This window comes from Anarhichas minor, unplaced genomic scaffold (assembly GCF_050575085.1).
Source record: "Anarhichas minor isolate MPS153535 unplaced genomic scaffold, ASM5057508v1 ptg000079l, whole genome shotgun sequence".
Taxonomy (NCBI): domain Eukaryota; kingdom Metazoa; phylum Chordata; class Actinopteri; order Perciformes; family Anarhichadidae; genus Anarhichas; species Anarhichas minor.
Window position 1 is genome coordinate 1398876 of NW_027466525.1, and position 13843 is coordinate 1412718.

A 13843-nucleotide genomic window follows, 5' to 3' on the forward strand; every position below is an offset into this window, starting at 1 on the left:
AATATCAGCAGTAAACATCAGGGTTTGGTGTCAGTGCCTGGGGGCTGACATTCAACAAATGATTTATTTATTTAATGGATTTTCAGTAGCATGAACCAAACCCACATCACAGCCTAAGACAGACTGCTTTGCCCATCCTCAAGTCTAAAGTAATAAAAACAGCACAACACACACATGGATTCCGTAAAATTATAACAAAACTCAATGACAAGCAGCAGAACACTCTTTTAAAGCAGTGATTTTTTAATGATCTGTGTTCTGTGGGTAACAAAACAGAAAAAAATAATTGGTCAAAATGATGATTTATGAGGTTATTGAGCCATGAAAGGTGCCAGGGATACATTGTCTCATTGCTTGTCCATCAAAACTCTTTGGACATTCATTCAGTGATTGTCTGTTGGGCTCTGAGAGCTACCAGGTGACCTACACTCAATACTGTGCCTGAATGCATCCTGTGTATATGCAGACGGAGGACGATAGCTGCTGCTCACGTTACACCACCTGTACAGATGGTGCAACCTGCAGCTACATGAAGAGTTTCTAAAGTATTAAACAGCAAAGGAAACTACAAATCAATCAATAAACATCCCTCATTCTCTCTCCTTATTGCTGCACTTCTATGCTTTCCAAAATAGCTTTTAGTGAACCTTGTTGGAAACCAGTTGTTCACCCGCATTAATGCACAGAGACCCTTAAATGTGTGTGCAGCTTTGAACAGACATCACACACAAACACACACACACACACCGGAGAAGTCAAAGAAAAACAGTGGTGATATTTATTGTAATAACCGCAGTCATGTTTGACATATAGAACATTTTAAAACCAGAACAATGGAAAGAATAATGAGCTAATTTAAGTCATTACAACGTCAGGAGGCGTCCAGAGAAGAAAGCCTTGAAGTGGATGTGTGTGTGTGTGTGTGTGTGTGTGTGTGTGTGTGTGTGTGTGTGGGATGGCTAGTCTTGTGACTGGCTTGCAGCAGGGAGGCAGCGTTGGAATGTGTTATAAGTTGAGTCACTACACACGCACAAAAAGCTCCATTGTCTGAAAATGAATAGCAGCAGCGTGACGTGACGTGATGGGAGCGACTTCCTCCGGTCCTGATGAGGTTTTTCATTCGTTTCTAAGTGAGATAATTAGTCTGAGTTGGAGAATTCTAAAACCAACAACATCCTGATTCATTTAAATTCTGGTAACAAATTGATAATTATCAAATAAGTGAAATGTGATCCTTTTTCCCTCACTTTCGTTCTGATTTATAAGGAAAAACCAAGCTGCTCCGACCACAGTGCAGTCCTCTTCATCATCACCATCCTCATGAGAAGTGTGTGTGTGTGTGTGTGTGTTGACGGTAGCTACTCCACAGGCCGGATGCCCTTGGTCTCCTCCAGCTTCCTCAGGGTCTCGTCCCACTGGGTGAACTGCTTAGACAGCAGGAACATCTGCCAATCACAGGTCAGGGGTCAGTTCATGTTCACACGAGGACAAAAACATGAGCGGAAATCCAAAAACTTCAGCGTTTATACGTTTACCAGACAGATTAGTTAAAGAACAGAAAGGCTAAAGTGATTATTTAAGTAGTATTATTGTGTCTCTTGTACCTCCCAAGAAGAAGCTTTTAATTACATTGAGACGTTTTTTTTGTGGAAACTATGTTTTCTTGCAGTCATTTTTATTTCACTGGAATTAAAAAAAGAAATGATCAATAAATGCGTACCATTTTGTTGTATTCCTCAAAAAGCTTCTTCACCTCCAGGGACTGAGTTTCAGTTTGGTCCTGTAAAAGAGACAAACATTGGGTCAACAGATGAAACACAAAGAGGCAGAGACAGAGGGGGTGGGGGGGGGGTTACCTGCTCTTTGATGTGGATCTGTGACAGGCGCTGGAGCTTGGTGGCGTGTTCTGGTACATCTGAAGGCAACAGAAACACAGAGCTAACACAGGCCTGGTGGGATAAACACACTGTAAAAACACTACACCAATGAATAAACAGGCTGGGAGTTTAAATGTTTAATAAATGGTTACGTTGTTTTCTTTCTAAAGCATGACAGGATGTTCAAACGGGGAATGTAGCATGATGTCAGAGACACGTGTGGAACACAGGTACAGTACTTCAGCAGCAGACTTTAAATGTCTGGATCCCAGAGCGCCTTGCAGCAAATAAAAACACATTATTTGACAGATTTATCTTTAAAAATAAAAACAAGACAAACTTACCTCTGATGTAGTTGCTGTCCAGCAGCGGCTGCATGTTGCTGACCTGCTCCAGCAAAACAGCCTGGGAAAGCAGGAAGTCCTCCTCTGTGTGCAGACAAACACAAACAGCACCACAGTGAGTTCCTCTACAGTCTTCTTCTTTATGTGAAAACTTACATAATATACAATATAACATTGAACTGTACATGCATCGCATTAAACATAAAAATACGACTTCATGGAAGTTATTTCGATTGGATTCCTCCATCACGGGCTCCTCCTGGTTCTCACCAGCGAGAATGAACTCCAGCTTCATTGCATCTGGTACAGTGATGTGGTCGGTGAACTGGGGGTCCAGGTACTTCAGCAGGTCCTCAACTGCACCGCAACACCAATAAATATGATCAAAGACCCACCGAACACACACAAATCCCTTCAAGCACTGTTGTAGCATTTAGAATTTCTGCACTTAACATCACTTTTGGCATTTTATGTCAATATCTAATGTCAAACAGTCTTGCAGCTCCATGAAAAACAGTCCACAACAAGATACATAACTCTGTGAATGTGACGTCGTGTATAAATGAATAGTTACAACAAGCGCTGTAATCCAGGCTGTTATGACGGATACAAGGCAGCGCGTGACTCACTCTTCTTGTGCAGGATCTTCACTCGTTCCCTCTTGTTGGCCGTATTGGTCAAACCAGCCTGGATCCTGGCCAGAGACTCAGCACACTGCAGGACAAAGGACACGGATTACATTCAAAGTCATTACAATATATTCAATCAATGTGTCCCAGCAGGTTTTGTGCAGTATGTGGTACTACACCTAATACAGTGCAAAAAACACTGAATCTCAGGTTCAAGAGTAGCATGGAGGTAGCTATATAGCATGTAGCAACACAGTGAAATAGTCTTTTAAATCTCCTCACTGTCTTCTCTGATGAGCTCCGTGTCACGCTGCTTAGAACTGGAGGTTTATTACATGTTTATAAAATGAGCATTTACAGTGTGGAGGCCAAACACGGGAATTTGCTTCTGGATATTTAGAGCATAACATTGTTTTGGTTTCATTCAGAGTACATCTGGAACGAGCCTGTCTACTCATAAACAATACATTTAAACCTGTAATTCAAACTTCAGTCAACTATCGCGAACATACAAACACCAACAACTGTGACTTTCTCCACCTCCGCTAACAGGAAATAAATCCACTTCAATGCTCCTTTGTAAGTGAAAAGTCTTCATCAGATCATATGACGCTCTGAAGAGAGGCTCCACTGATAAAATATAGATAAAATATAACCAATATTTTCAGATTAAAAAGTTGTGTTTTCAAAAATTCCTGGAAACCAGTGACTTCAATATAATTCAGTGCAGTTTCTAACTCAACCATGTTGATATATCACCCATATAATTCATCAATCAATAGGAGTAAATAGTGGAAAATGTCCATCAAGTTCCCAGAACCCAAAGTGGCTTCTTCAAATTACTTATTCTATTAAACCAAGAGTCCAAAACAACTCTTAATGTTAATCGTGCAAATATGAAACAGGTCTAAAACGTTTGCATGACCACAGAGGAGGTTAGCATGGTGGGATATGTAGACAGTTAATTGAGCTAAAAAATATATATATTTAAAAAAGGTCATCTGGAAAAGTAACTAAAATCTTTGAGACAAATATAGTGGAGTAGAAGCATACAATTACATAAAATGGAAGTAAAGTACCTCGAATTTGTACTTCAAGTAAATGTGGAATTTTTGTGCTTTTAGTGTTGGCTTGTTTCAGCTAACGTGGCTAACCTAGCAGCTGTTTAGCTAAATACATAAATACACTACAACAGTGAACACCGGAGTCATAAATTGTGATAAAAGCGTATTGTTGTGCAGCCAAAAGGCATCAAATAAAAACAGGGCGTTCACTTGGCCCCACTCACACATAGCTACCGTTAGCTCTGCTAGGCTAACAGCTGGCTAGCGTCTTCATTATTCATCGAAATAGAGATTATTCTTTGCGAACCTTGACGGGTTTCTTTCCACTTTTGTTTCGTCTCTCTCCGTATATTTGACTCTCCAGCGTCTGAAGACGCATTTCCAGGTTATCCGTGTCCGATGTTACGTCCATTCTTCAAGCTACTAGTTGACAAAATGCGACGTACTGTAAGAGAGACGTCGCATATTGATGACGCTATCACAAATACGTTTAGTGTTTTTTTGTTACAGTGTGCAGGTTTAAAAAAAAAAAAAACATGTAAGATATTTGGACCTTAAATAAAACTATTCTTTTAAATCTTATGGGTAGATAGTTTTTTTAGAAACATTGCTAAATTTAAAAAAATGATGTTTTTGTTGTTGTTGTTGCAGTACACGGAGTCGTCCGCTATGCGTCGCTGTTTCGCGAGGAACGAGGTGCTTTTCAGCTGTTTTCCGGTGACAGCAGCGGAATGACAACATCGACACTCACACGGCCCTTCTTCCATTCAAGCCGACTTCAACTAAACACCGACCAGAAAGTAAGGCTTTTCCTCACATATCATCACATCTTCCTCGCACGCAACACGTCTCTGTTTGTGGACAACAAAATAAACAACCCGGAAGCTACGTCAGCATATTTGTACACAATTCTCTGCTCTGTTTTCACGAGCTAAGCTAGCTTTCCTAGCACGAAGCTAACGTCAGTTTTCACATTACATCTGCGTAGTTTGACCGGTTTAGAGTTAGTTTGTGAAGTCTAGCCTTCTTCTCCTGCACTATAACTCAGTAATAACTCTCCTTACCAATTAATAAAGACATATTTAGTTATTTAAAGCTGAATTACTTTGAGACAATGTGAAACTAGCTTGTGTTGCACCGCCTACTTCACTGTGGTTTTTGGGGGTTTGTGTTGGTAAAGGTTTCATGAATGCTCGTCTCTCTGCTCTGCTGTGTGTTGTTGACAGCAGGAAGCTGTCTGCCGTCGGACTTCGGTGGTCTGTGTTTGAGGAATTTCTTCTATATGTGCCACTGGGAGCAGCAGCAGCAGCAGCATGGCAGATGACAAGGACGTGTTGAGAGACGTGTGGTTCGGCCGGATCCCCACCTGCTTCACTCTGAACCAGGACGAGGTGACCGAGAGAGAGGCCGAGCCCTACTATGTAAGTGCAGCTCCTCTCTGACTCTTGCTTCAACCCCCATGCTTCCTCGAAAAGACCCGTCCGAGATCTCTTTTTCCTCTGCAGGGTTCCTAGAGAAAATAGAATAGCAGTGTTCATTCACTTTGCACAGTATTTCTTTCTATGCACACTGTTTGTCAGTGTGATAGCTGCTCATGTTGGAGGAGTGAGGGGCTGCTGTAGGTTACAACCAACAAAACAACCTGAAAATCTGCTTAAAACCTCAAAACATGCTGAAGAAAGACATCGATGCACTTGGGTATTGCAATATTATGTTTTATGAAACCGTATCACTTCTCAAAAACACCGTATTTTTTATTTGTGGCTCACATTGCGCCACAAACTGTAGTGCTGCGATATCGGATGTTGCAGGGACTGTGGTGGGACTCTTCAGATTGCAATGAAAAATGAACCTTTTTTCCCTCAGATTTCGTGCATACTGCGTTGTGATCTTTATACTATGAAAGTTTTCCTAAAATTAGATTTGAAAAATTACAATATATCTCCTTTACTGACAGTATTGCAACTCCCGTGTCATGCTACATATTGAATCACCAGATTCTTGCCAATACACGGCCTCAATACAAAGAAGAAGAGGCGTAATCTTGAGTGTGTTTTATTTAAGTGCATTAGTTTAGGGGTGTAACACTGTAGCTGACGTGCACCTCAGAAGCTACATAGATGCCACGTGGAGAACAAAAATAACTGAAGACGACACAGAGCAAGCTGTAGAAAGCCTCAGCATTATTCTAGTTTTCAATAAAACACATCTTAAGGGTCGTACGTAGCTCGACTTGGCTTGGGAACCGGAGGGTTTGGGGTTGAGATCCCTGCACGGGACCAGGTGGAGTGGACTAGCTGGAGAGGTGCTCCCGAGGAACTCCCAACTGCTCGGGGTGCCCCCTCGTTTGTGTGTGTTTTTCAGACCAGATCTCTAGAGAGAGAAAACTTGAAGTTCCCCATAAAGTACGTCTTCTTCCTCTTCTTCCTCTTCCTCTCGGCTCTCTCAGCTGCTGTTACCCAGAGTGAGCTACCTGACTCTGGTCACAGACAAGGTGAAGAAACACTTCCACAAAGTAATGAGGGCCGAGGACGTGGAGGAGATGTGGTTCGAGTATCAAGGGACGCCGCTGAAATGGTGAGAGCGCGATCGTCGGATGAACTCATTTTGTTCTTTTTCTCTTTGAAAGTTTGTTTTGACCCAAATCCATCTTATGAAATATGCACCATATTAAAACGAGCAACATCAGCAGGAAACTGCCGTTTGTGTTCCTTATTTTACTGGATTAAGTGAAACATCCACACTCTCCAACAAATACAGAGTCAGACCCACAGCGGTATCTTCACACCTGCAGCTCTTAAGTCCGTTCATCCACAGACTGTGGTCGCCTCGTTAGTGCTGAGATCAGCAGTGTGAACAGACTGCAGGCACAACGTTCAGCCACAAGGTGTCAGTGTTGCAGCACAGATGATGAAGAGTCTGGTTTACAGTAGCGTCAACGTTCCAGGAGTTAAATTAAAATAGATTTAAAAAACTAAAAAAAAGGTTCAGTTCATTATTTCTTATCATGTAAAAAATATCCAAATGTTTACAGGTTCAGCCTCTCAAATGTGATCTTCTGCTGCTTTTCTTTCCTTACTGAAAATTAGTTTTTTTTTATTTTAAGTTTATTAGGGTCTGGTTATCTGTTCAGGGTGTTTTTCATGTTTTGACATCTTTTAAATTATAAATTTGGAACAAATTGACTTGTTGGCTTCAGGGGAGCTAGACCGTGAAGACCAACATGTTTAGTGAGCGTGATTGACCGTAAAAATACCTTAATTACACTCAGTGGATTTGAGGCTGCGATAAAGAAAAGCATCTAATCCCTGTTGGCTGAAACACAGGAAGTGACGAACAGAAATGTCTCCCGAAGTTCACGCGCTGCATCCAGAGAAAGCTGGACTGAAGACAACAAACATGCTGACACCAGTTCTGTTTTCTGGCACATTGAAACTTATAATTAGTAACTAGTTAGCCTTGAAATTATTTCAAGACGTTGCTCCATAAGTAGTGAAGCGTTTCATTCAGAGGTCCGGTGCTGCTGTCGGTCTCTAGAAGGCTGATAAAACAGACTGATAGTGGAAGTCACGCTCTCTGAAGTAACATCGTTTCCTGTTTGCGTTTCCCGGTTTCAGGCACAATCCAATTGGACTTCTGTTTGACTTCCACGCGTCCAACACCGTCTTACCCTGGAGCATCACTGTGCACTTTAAGGTAAGTGTGTCCACATGACTGTATCTCTCTTTGTATCCACTAGGGAATGTTTAACAATGAATCAAACGATGATGTGTAAAGTTAAGATAGCTCTGATAAACCCACTGAACACTACCGGCACCAAACATCAGACAAACAAAGATAGCAACTAGCTGAGCAAGAAATGTGAACATCATATTTCTGTCAGGAGTTGGTGCAGACCAAAGTCCTATATGCCAAATTCTACCACTAGGTGTCGCTCTCGACTCTAGCAGCCGTTCCACTAAAACTCGGATGAGCAGTTTGTCACGAGAAATAACTGTTCCACCTTAAGGAGACAGTTAGTAGCATTCAGAGGAATCTATTGGATATATATATATATATATATATATATATATATATATAGAATATAATATTAACAAGTATGTTTTCTTAAGTGTACGATCACCTGGAAATAAGAAAAGTTACCTTAGAATGAGTCGTTATACGCTGAAAGGCTCTCCCTCCATGGCTCTACAATGTCAGCTGGTTGCAATCTGCAACTTCACCACTAGATGCCGCCAGATGGTCTTTAGGAGTTGTAGCATCTATTCACCGACAGACTGCACACTCGCTAAAGTACTCGTAAACACACACACCTTTAGTGGCTCCATTAGTCCATTTATAAACAAACATAATTTTATGTAAACCACGTTGTCTTATTGCTTTTAACTAATGCAATTCAAACCGGTTTCAGCTTGATAACTGACCCAACTCTGCCCCCCGGTGGCCAGAAAAGAAAACGCAACAATGCCGCTTTAAATAGAAATGTTTTTCTTGCGCATGTGTCAGAATTTTCCGGATCGCGACCTCCTCCACTGCCCGTCCAACTCTGTGATCGAGGCTCACTTCATGTCCGGCATCAAGGAGGCCGACGCCCTCAAGCACAAGAGCCAAGTCGTCAACGACATGCAGAAGAAAGACCACAAACAGCTGTGGATGGGCCTGCAGAACGGTGAGACACACACACACACACACACACACATACATGCAGTCGTGCATTTCTATAAGCAGCTGCGATTTAGCATGCTAAAAAGGTGACACTCACACACACACGCGCGCGCACACACACACACACACACACACACACACACACACACACACACACTTCAAAGAAGAAAGACCACAAGCAGCTGTTGGGGAAGTGACACACATTCATTCATTAACACTTAGATGCACACATGTTGTCTCCCTGCAGCTCACACACACCTATATGCAGATTCACACATGCCTGCACACACACACACACACGCACACACTGCATGCAGTTATTCATATTTTATGTTGTAGCTCACACATTATTCACTCATTATATAAATATTCACTCGTTTGTTGATGTGGTGCTTTCAAAGACACAAAAATACATCCAAATAGATTCACTTCCTGCCTTGTTCCTGCATACACACACACACACACACACACACACGCACATTTCCTTTAAAGTCTGATAGCAGTCTGTGAAGTTTCAAAACTTCTCCCACCCAAACACCCACCTACTTCCCCTTTTTCCGAGTCCACCCACGGTCCGGTGGTTTGTGTAGGTGAAGCCGGTGATACTGAAGCATTTGAGTTTGATGTGGGAGTAAGAGCTGGGGGGGGGGGGGGGTCTTTGAACTGCGTGAGATTCCTGGAATCACTGCAGGTCAAGTTGATCAAACGAGGCAACGTCAAACACGTTGGTCACCTGTGACGTCGCCGCCCTCTGTTCTGTATGAATGTGCCTCCTTGTTTTGATCTATAATTGTCAAGACTCTCACATTTGATGCTCACTTATAAATAAGGTTACAGCTAACAATTATTTTCTTTAGCAATTGATCTGTTGGTTACTTTTTGGGATCAATAAATTGTACATTCAGTTTGTGAAATGTCCATATCCGTCAGTTCAGAAAGCCCTCAAATGTGTATCTCCTTCAGTGTCTCTCTTGATGTTCAGCTGCTTTTACTTCACTTCCTGAAGGTGTTTCACAACCAAAGCTCACAAGAAAGCAAACTAATCGCACCGCAAATAAGGTCCAGAAAACTGAGACCGACTTTGTCTGCATAATTGTTTGTAACTGTGGAAACTCTCCACGTCTCACTGAGAATGTTTTCAACAGGTTTGCAGACAAAACCCACAAAAGCGTCAGCTGCTTATCTCGTCTTTCTTTTCCCACGTTCCCCCTGAAACTAAGAGAGAGAGAGAGAGCGCGGACACATCTTAGTGCAGGAAGGAGACTCAACAGATGATTCTATGAACTCTTTTAGAAAGTTCAGGGTGTGGCTGTCAAAGAGTTTGCAACTGCGTCAAACACAGAAACGGATAACACAGAAGGAGCTGCACATGAAAGCGAGAGACGAAACCTTTTTTCTAAACCAAACACTTTCACGTTCCAAAAGAGATCAGAAACAGAGAGAGAGAGAGAAGCTTTCACCCAGGATGAGAGAGAGAAAACGGGAGGTTCAGTGTGAAAGCGAGAGACGGAGGGCTTCAAAGCAGTGCATGCTGGGTGGGATCGTTTTTAGACGATTCTAACAACAGTTCTAGATTCACACGTTTTGCTTTATGCACACATTGATTTATCCTGCAGTTAGTCTCACCCTGACCTGGAAAAAGTCATTCATGCATTCATCTTTTCAAGATTCGACTACTGTAACTCCTTCCTCTCCTTCTCCCTCCTCTCCCTCTCCCTCCCTCCTTCCTCTCCTTCCTCTCCCCCAGATATGTTTACATGTAATATTCCGATTATTGTCAGGTTTCTGGAGTATCTCTACACTTTTTATTATTTTTTTTTATTATACTATATTCATTTATAGGAATTATTCCTTATCTTCCATATGTTTTCATGCTTTTACATCCCTCACTTCCTTTTGAAGCATTTTGAAGATAACATCAAATCCACATGTCTTCTCATCGGGACGTTTTGCGACTACTGACCTGTTTGTGTTTTCGTCACAGATAAGTTCGACCAGTTCTGGGCCATAAACAGGAAGCTGATGGAATATCCCACCGAGGAGGGAGGCTTCAGATACATCCCCTTCAGGATATACCAGGTAACACACACATTCAAATAAAACAACAACCTTTATTTGTAGTTTAGTACATTTTAAGTGCCTCTGGACTCGGGCTGAAGTTTGTCACTCAGCCCAGTAGGTGTCGCCAGATGTCTGTGTGAAAACCCTCCAAACAGAGTCATGAAAACGACTCTTTTTGTTCTTCTTTTTATGTATAAAAGAAATCTAGGTGCCTTTTATACATTAAATAATACTTCATTTAATGTATAAAAGGACTAAATACGTGAGTAAATACCACTATTGGTACGTAAATGGCAGTACTTTTATTAATTATCCTCTTAAAGTGGATTGTGCCAAAAAGAGCGAGTTAAAACATCAAAATGATGCATAAAGTTTAGAAGAACGACTGATTACAAATCCTCTGGCTGACCTGATGGAGCCTCAGATTATTTTATATATTCCTGAATATATATATAAATAGTTATACATTATACATATAATTCCTGTGCAGCTTCTGAACCATGAAGTGTACATGTGGCTTCTCCCTGGCGCCCACACACACCTGCAGAATATCAGTAAAAAAAAGCATTGCATCACTTCATCACCTGATTTTACAAATTGTGCAACTGATGAGTTATTGACCTTTTCTTGAGATAGTCATCACTATGAAACAATGAGTCTCTTATTATATCAGACATCCCTTTATGACACCGGTTGTCGGTTTTCCATTCAAACTCACTCTCAGTTCTTTACAGATGATGAAAGCTCAGATAGAGCGTGATGCTCTCATCAAAACTCAAAACAAAGTTCACAGTTTCACGGCAGATTTTTGTTGTTCTTGTGACCTCTGATGAAATACTCAATAATAACTTTTATGATAATAACTTTATTTATAAAGCATCTTTTTAAAGACAGAGTTTACAAAGGGCTTTGACAGACAAAGCAAAAGCAGACGGTCACATTTAAACACTGATAAAACAGTACAATAGATAAAACAATACAATAGATAAAACAATACAATAGATAAAACAATACAATAGATAAAACGGTACAATAGATAAAACAATACAATAGATAAAACAATACAATAGATAAAACAATACAATAGATAAAACGGTACAATAGATAAAAATTGTATTATAGATAAAACAGTACAATAGATAAAACGGTACAATAGCTAAAACAATACAATAGATACAAATTTTATTATAGATAAAACAATACAATAGATAAAACGGTACAATAGATAAAAATTGTATTATAGATAAAACAGTACAATAAATAAAACGATACAATAGATAAAACAATACAATAGATAAAACGGTACAATAGATAAAACAATACAATAGATACAACGGTACAATAGATAAAACGGTACAATAGATAAAACAATACAATAGATAAAACAATACAATAGATAAAATGGTACAATAGATAAAATGGTACAATAGATAAAACGGTACAATAGATAAAACAATACAATAGATAAAACAATAAAAACAATCGATACAATAAGAACACAAAATGAAATAAAATAAATCATTTCAATTTAATATTTGTTTTTATTAAATGAAATGAAATAAATAAATAAAATAAATAAGATAAATAAAATAAGTACAATTTAAAAAAATGAAATAAAATACAAAACGTCTTTGCCCTGGTGCTTTCTGGAGGTTATTCATCGGCTCCTATACTTGGAACTCTGCCCAGTTTACGTGTAATTCCACTGAACCGGGATCAGCCGGTATGCGTGCCTCAGGGCTTCAGTCCGGAATGAGGAGGATGAGGAGGATGAGGAGGAGGAGGCGGCGTAGGCAGACAAGTGGCCTTTTTCCTGACTCAGGTGAAAATTCCCTGTTAGAGGACAAAAAAACAAGAAAGACGAGAGGATGAATAAGCGACTGATTCTCGCCTGGAAAACATTAGCATGCTGCGAGCCAGACAGCGGGGGAAAAGTGCCATGCTTTGAGTCAAGTGTTTGGGGGGGGGGTCTGTGCAGATGAAAAAGCGTGGGGAATTAATTTGACAACTTCCACGGTTTGGAAATGTTCAGGAGGTGCACAGAATGACTCAACATTAACACAACAGTGTAGTAAAACAATACACACAAACAGTCATTGTAATCCTGCTGGACACTGAGGAGGCCTTGTCCAGTCCAGTCAGGGAAAGAAAGATTTGGAAAACATCTGGATCTTCGCAACAAAAACATGTTGACAGTCTGCTTTGAGTCGAGCGGCCGAACGTGCGTGCATTTGGACCTTCATCTCAAATCACAGCAAACAGAAAAAGGCCTCCTCGCTGTCAGCGAGTCCTGTTGGCGGATGTGAGATGGCGAGGCGTGTCGGGACAGGTTGGGAAAGAAATAATGTGAGAAAAATGGAGCAGGATCTGAGTAGATCAGAGTGTCACGGAACGAAACAGGAAGAGATTTGTAGATGTTTGGAACAGAACATCATATCTGCTGTGACTGCTGGTAATTTCCCCCCCGAGCTGATTTATTATTGAGCGTGTCAAGCTTTTTAATGAGACCCGCTGTGCTCCACACATGGCTGCGTTTACAATTTTGCACAACAAGGAAAGGCGGGAGTACAGCTGTCAATCAACGCCGACTGTTTTGCATGAAATAAAAAATTAAATATATCTATATAAAAGACCCATAAACGCTTTTGTTTTTACTTTCACATCTTCGGCGCATAAATAAACCGTTTTTACACTCGGGGACAAAAGAACATTCTTGTGTCGGGTTATAAAGAACGCGACTCTTTTTAAAGTGGTCGACTGAAACACGCAGTCTCACCAGACATCGACCCGCCCTCTCAGACGTGCACTTGTTGCAGCTGTAAAAAGTCGTGTAACTGCTGGCGGGGTAGAAGGAACCCAAACCGCTCCAGTTTCTTTGGGTGTTTTTCGAATTGAAAGTTTCCACGGTCATTTATGAGCCGAGTTGGTTTCGTGATAATTGGAGCATCAAAGCCTGTTTAACATATTGGTTTGAAAAAAAAGAAGAAAAATGGCATCGTTCCTGGATTGTTTTGGAGATGTTGTGGTTTTCCTCTTACAAACTGTGAGATTATTTACAACCGAAGGAGGTCTGGAAAGAAAAACAGTGTAAGCTAAATATGTTCATACGAGCAACTACTTTCATCGTCCAAAAGTCTAGGATCTGCTCGTACAAAGACCTCTTTAACTTTGTGGGTGCAATCTCAATATTGCTGATGTTGACC

The 13843-nt window shown here is 40.7% G+C and overlaps 2 protein-coding genes across 4 annotated transcripts in view; one reads left to right on the plus strand and one right to left on the minus strand.

Annotated features, from left to right (window-relative positions):
- Positions 1-755: 755 nt before the first annotated feature.
- On the minus strand, positions 756-4379 carry dctn3 (dynactin 3 (p22)). Its single transcript, XM_076081214.1, has 7 exons — positions 4222-4379; positions 2851-2935; positions 2492-2578; positions 2222-2305; positions 1857-1915; positions 1721-1780; positions 756-1445 (listed from the first exon to the last, which is right to left on the minus strand). The coding sequence occupies exons 1-7, from the start codon at positions 4324-4326 to the stop codon at positions 1359-1361; spliced, it is 567 nt and encodes a 188-aa protein (XP_075937329.1). The 5' UTR covers positions 4327-4379; the 3' UTR covers positions 756-1358.
- A 214-nt stretch (positions 4380-4593) lies between these two features.
- The window catches only part of atg5 (ATG5 autophagy related 5 homolog (S. cerevisiae)), a 29644-nt gene continuing 20394 nt past the window's right edge, over positions 4594-13843 (plus strand). For 2 of the 3 annotated variants that reach the window (XM_076081079.1, XM_076081081.1), the window contains exons 1-6: positions 4596-4714; positions 5141-5335; positions 6364-6491; positions 7532-7610; positions 8421-8583; positions 10564-10658. In XM_076081079.1, coding sequence (XP_075937194.1) covers positions 5228-5335; positions 6364-6491; positions 7532-7610; positions 8421-8583; positions 10564-10658 — 573 coding nt within the window. In that variant the 5' untranslated portion in view covers positions 4596-4714; positions 5141-5227. Of the gene's footprint in view, positions 4715-5140; positions 5336-6363; positions 6492-7531; positions 7611-8420; positions 8584-10563; positions 10659-13843 lie in introns of all 3 variants that reach the window. The other variant, XM_076081080.1, reaches the window with a different exon arrangement.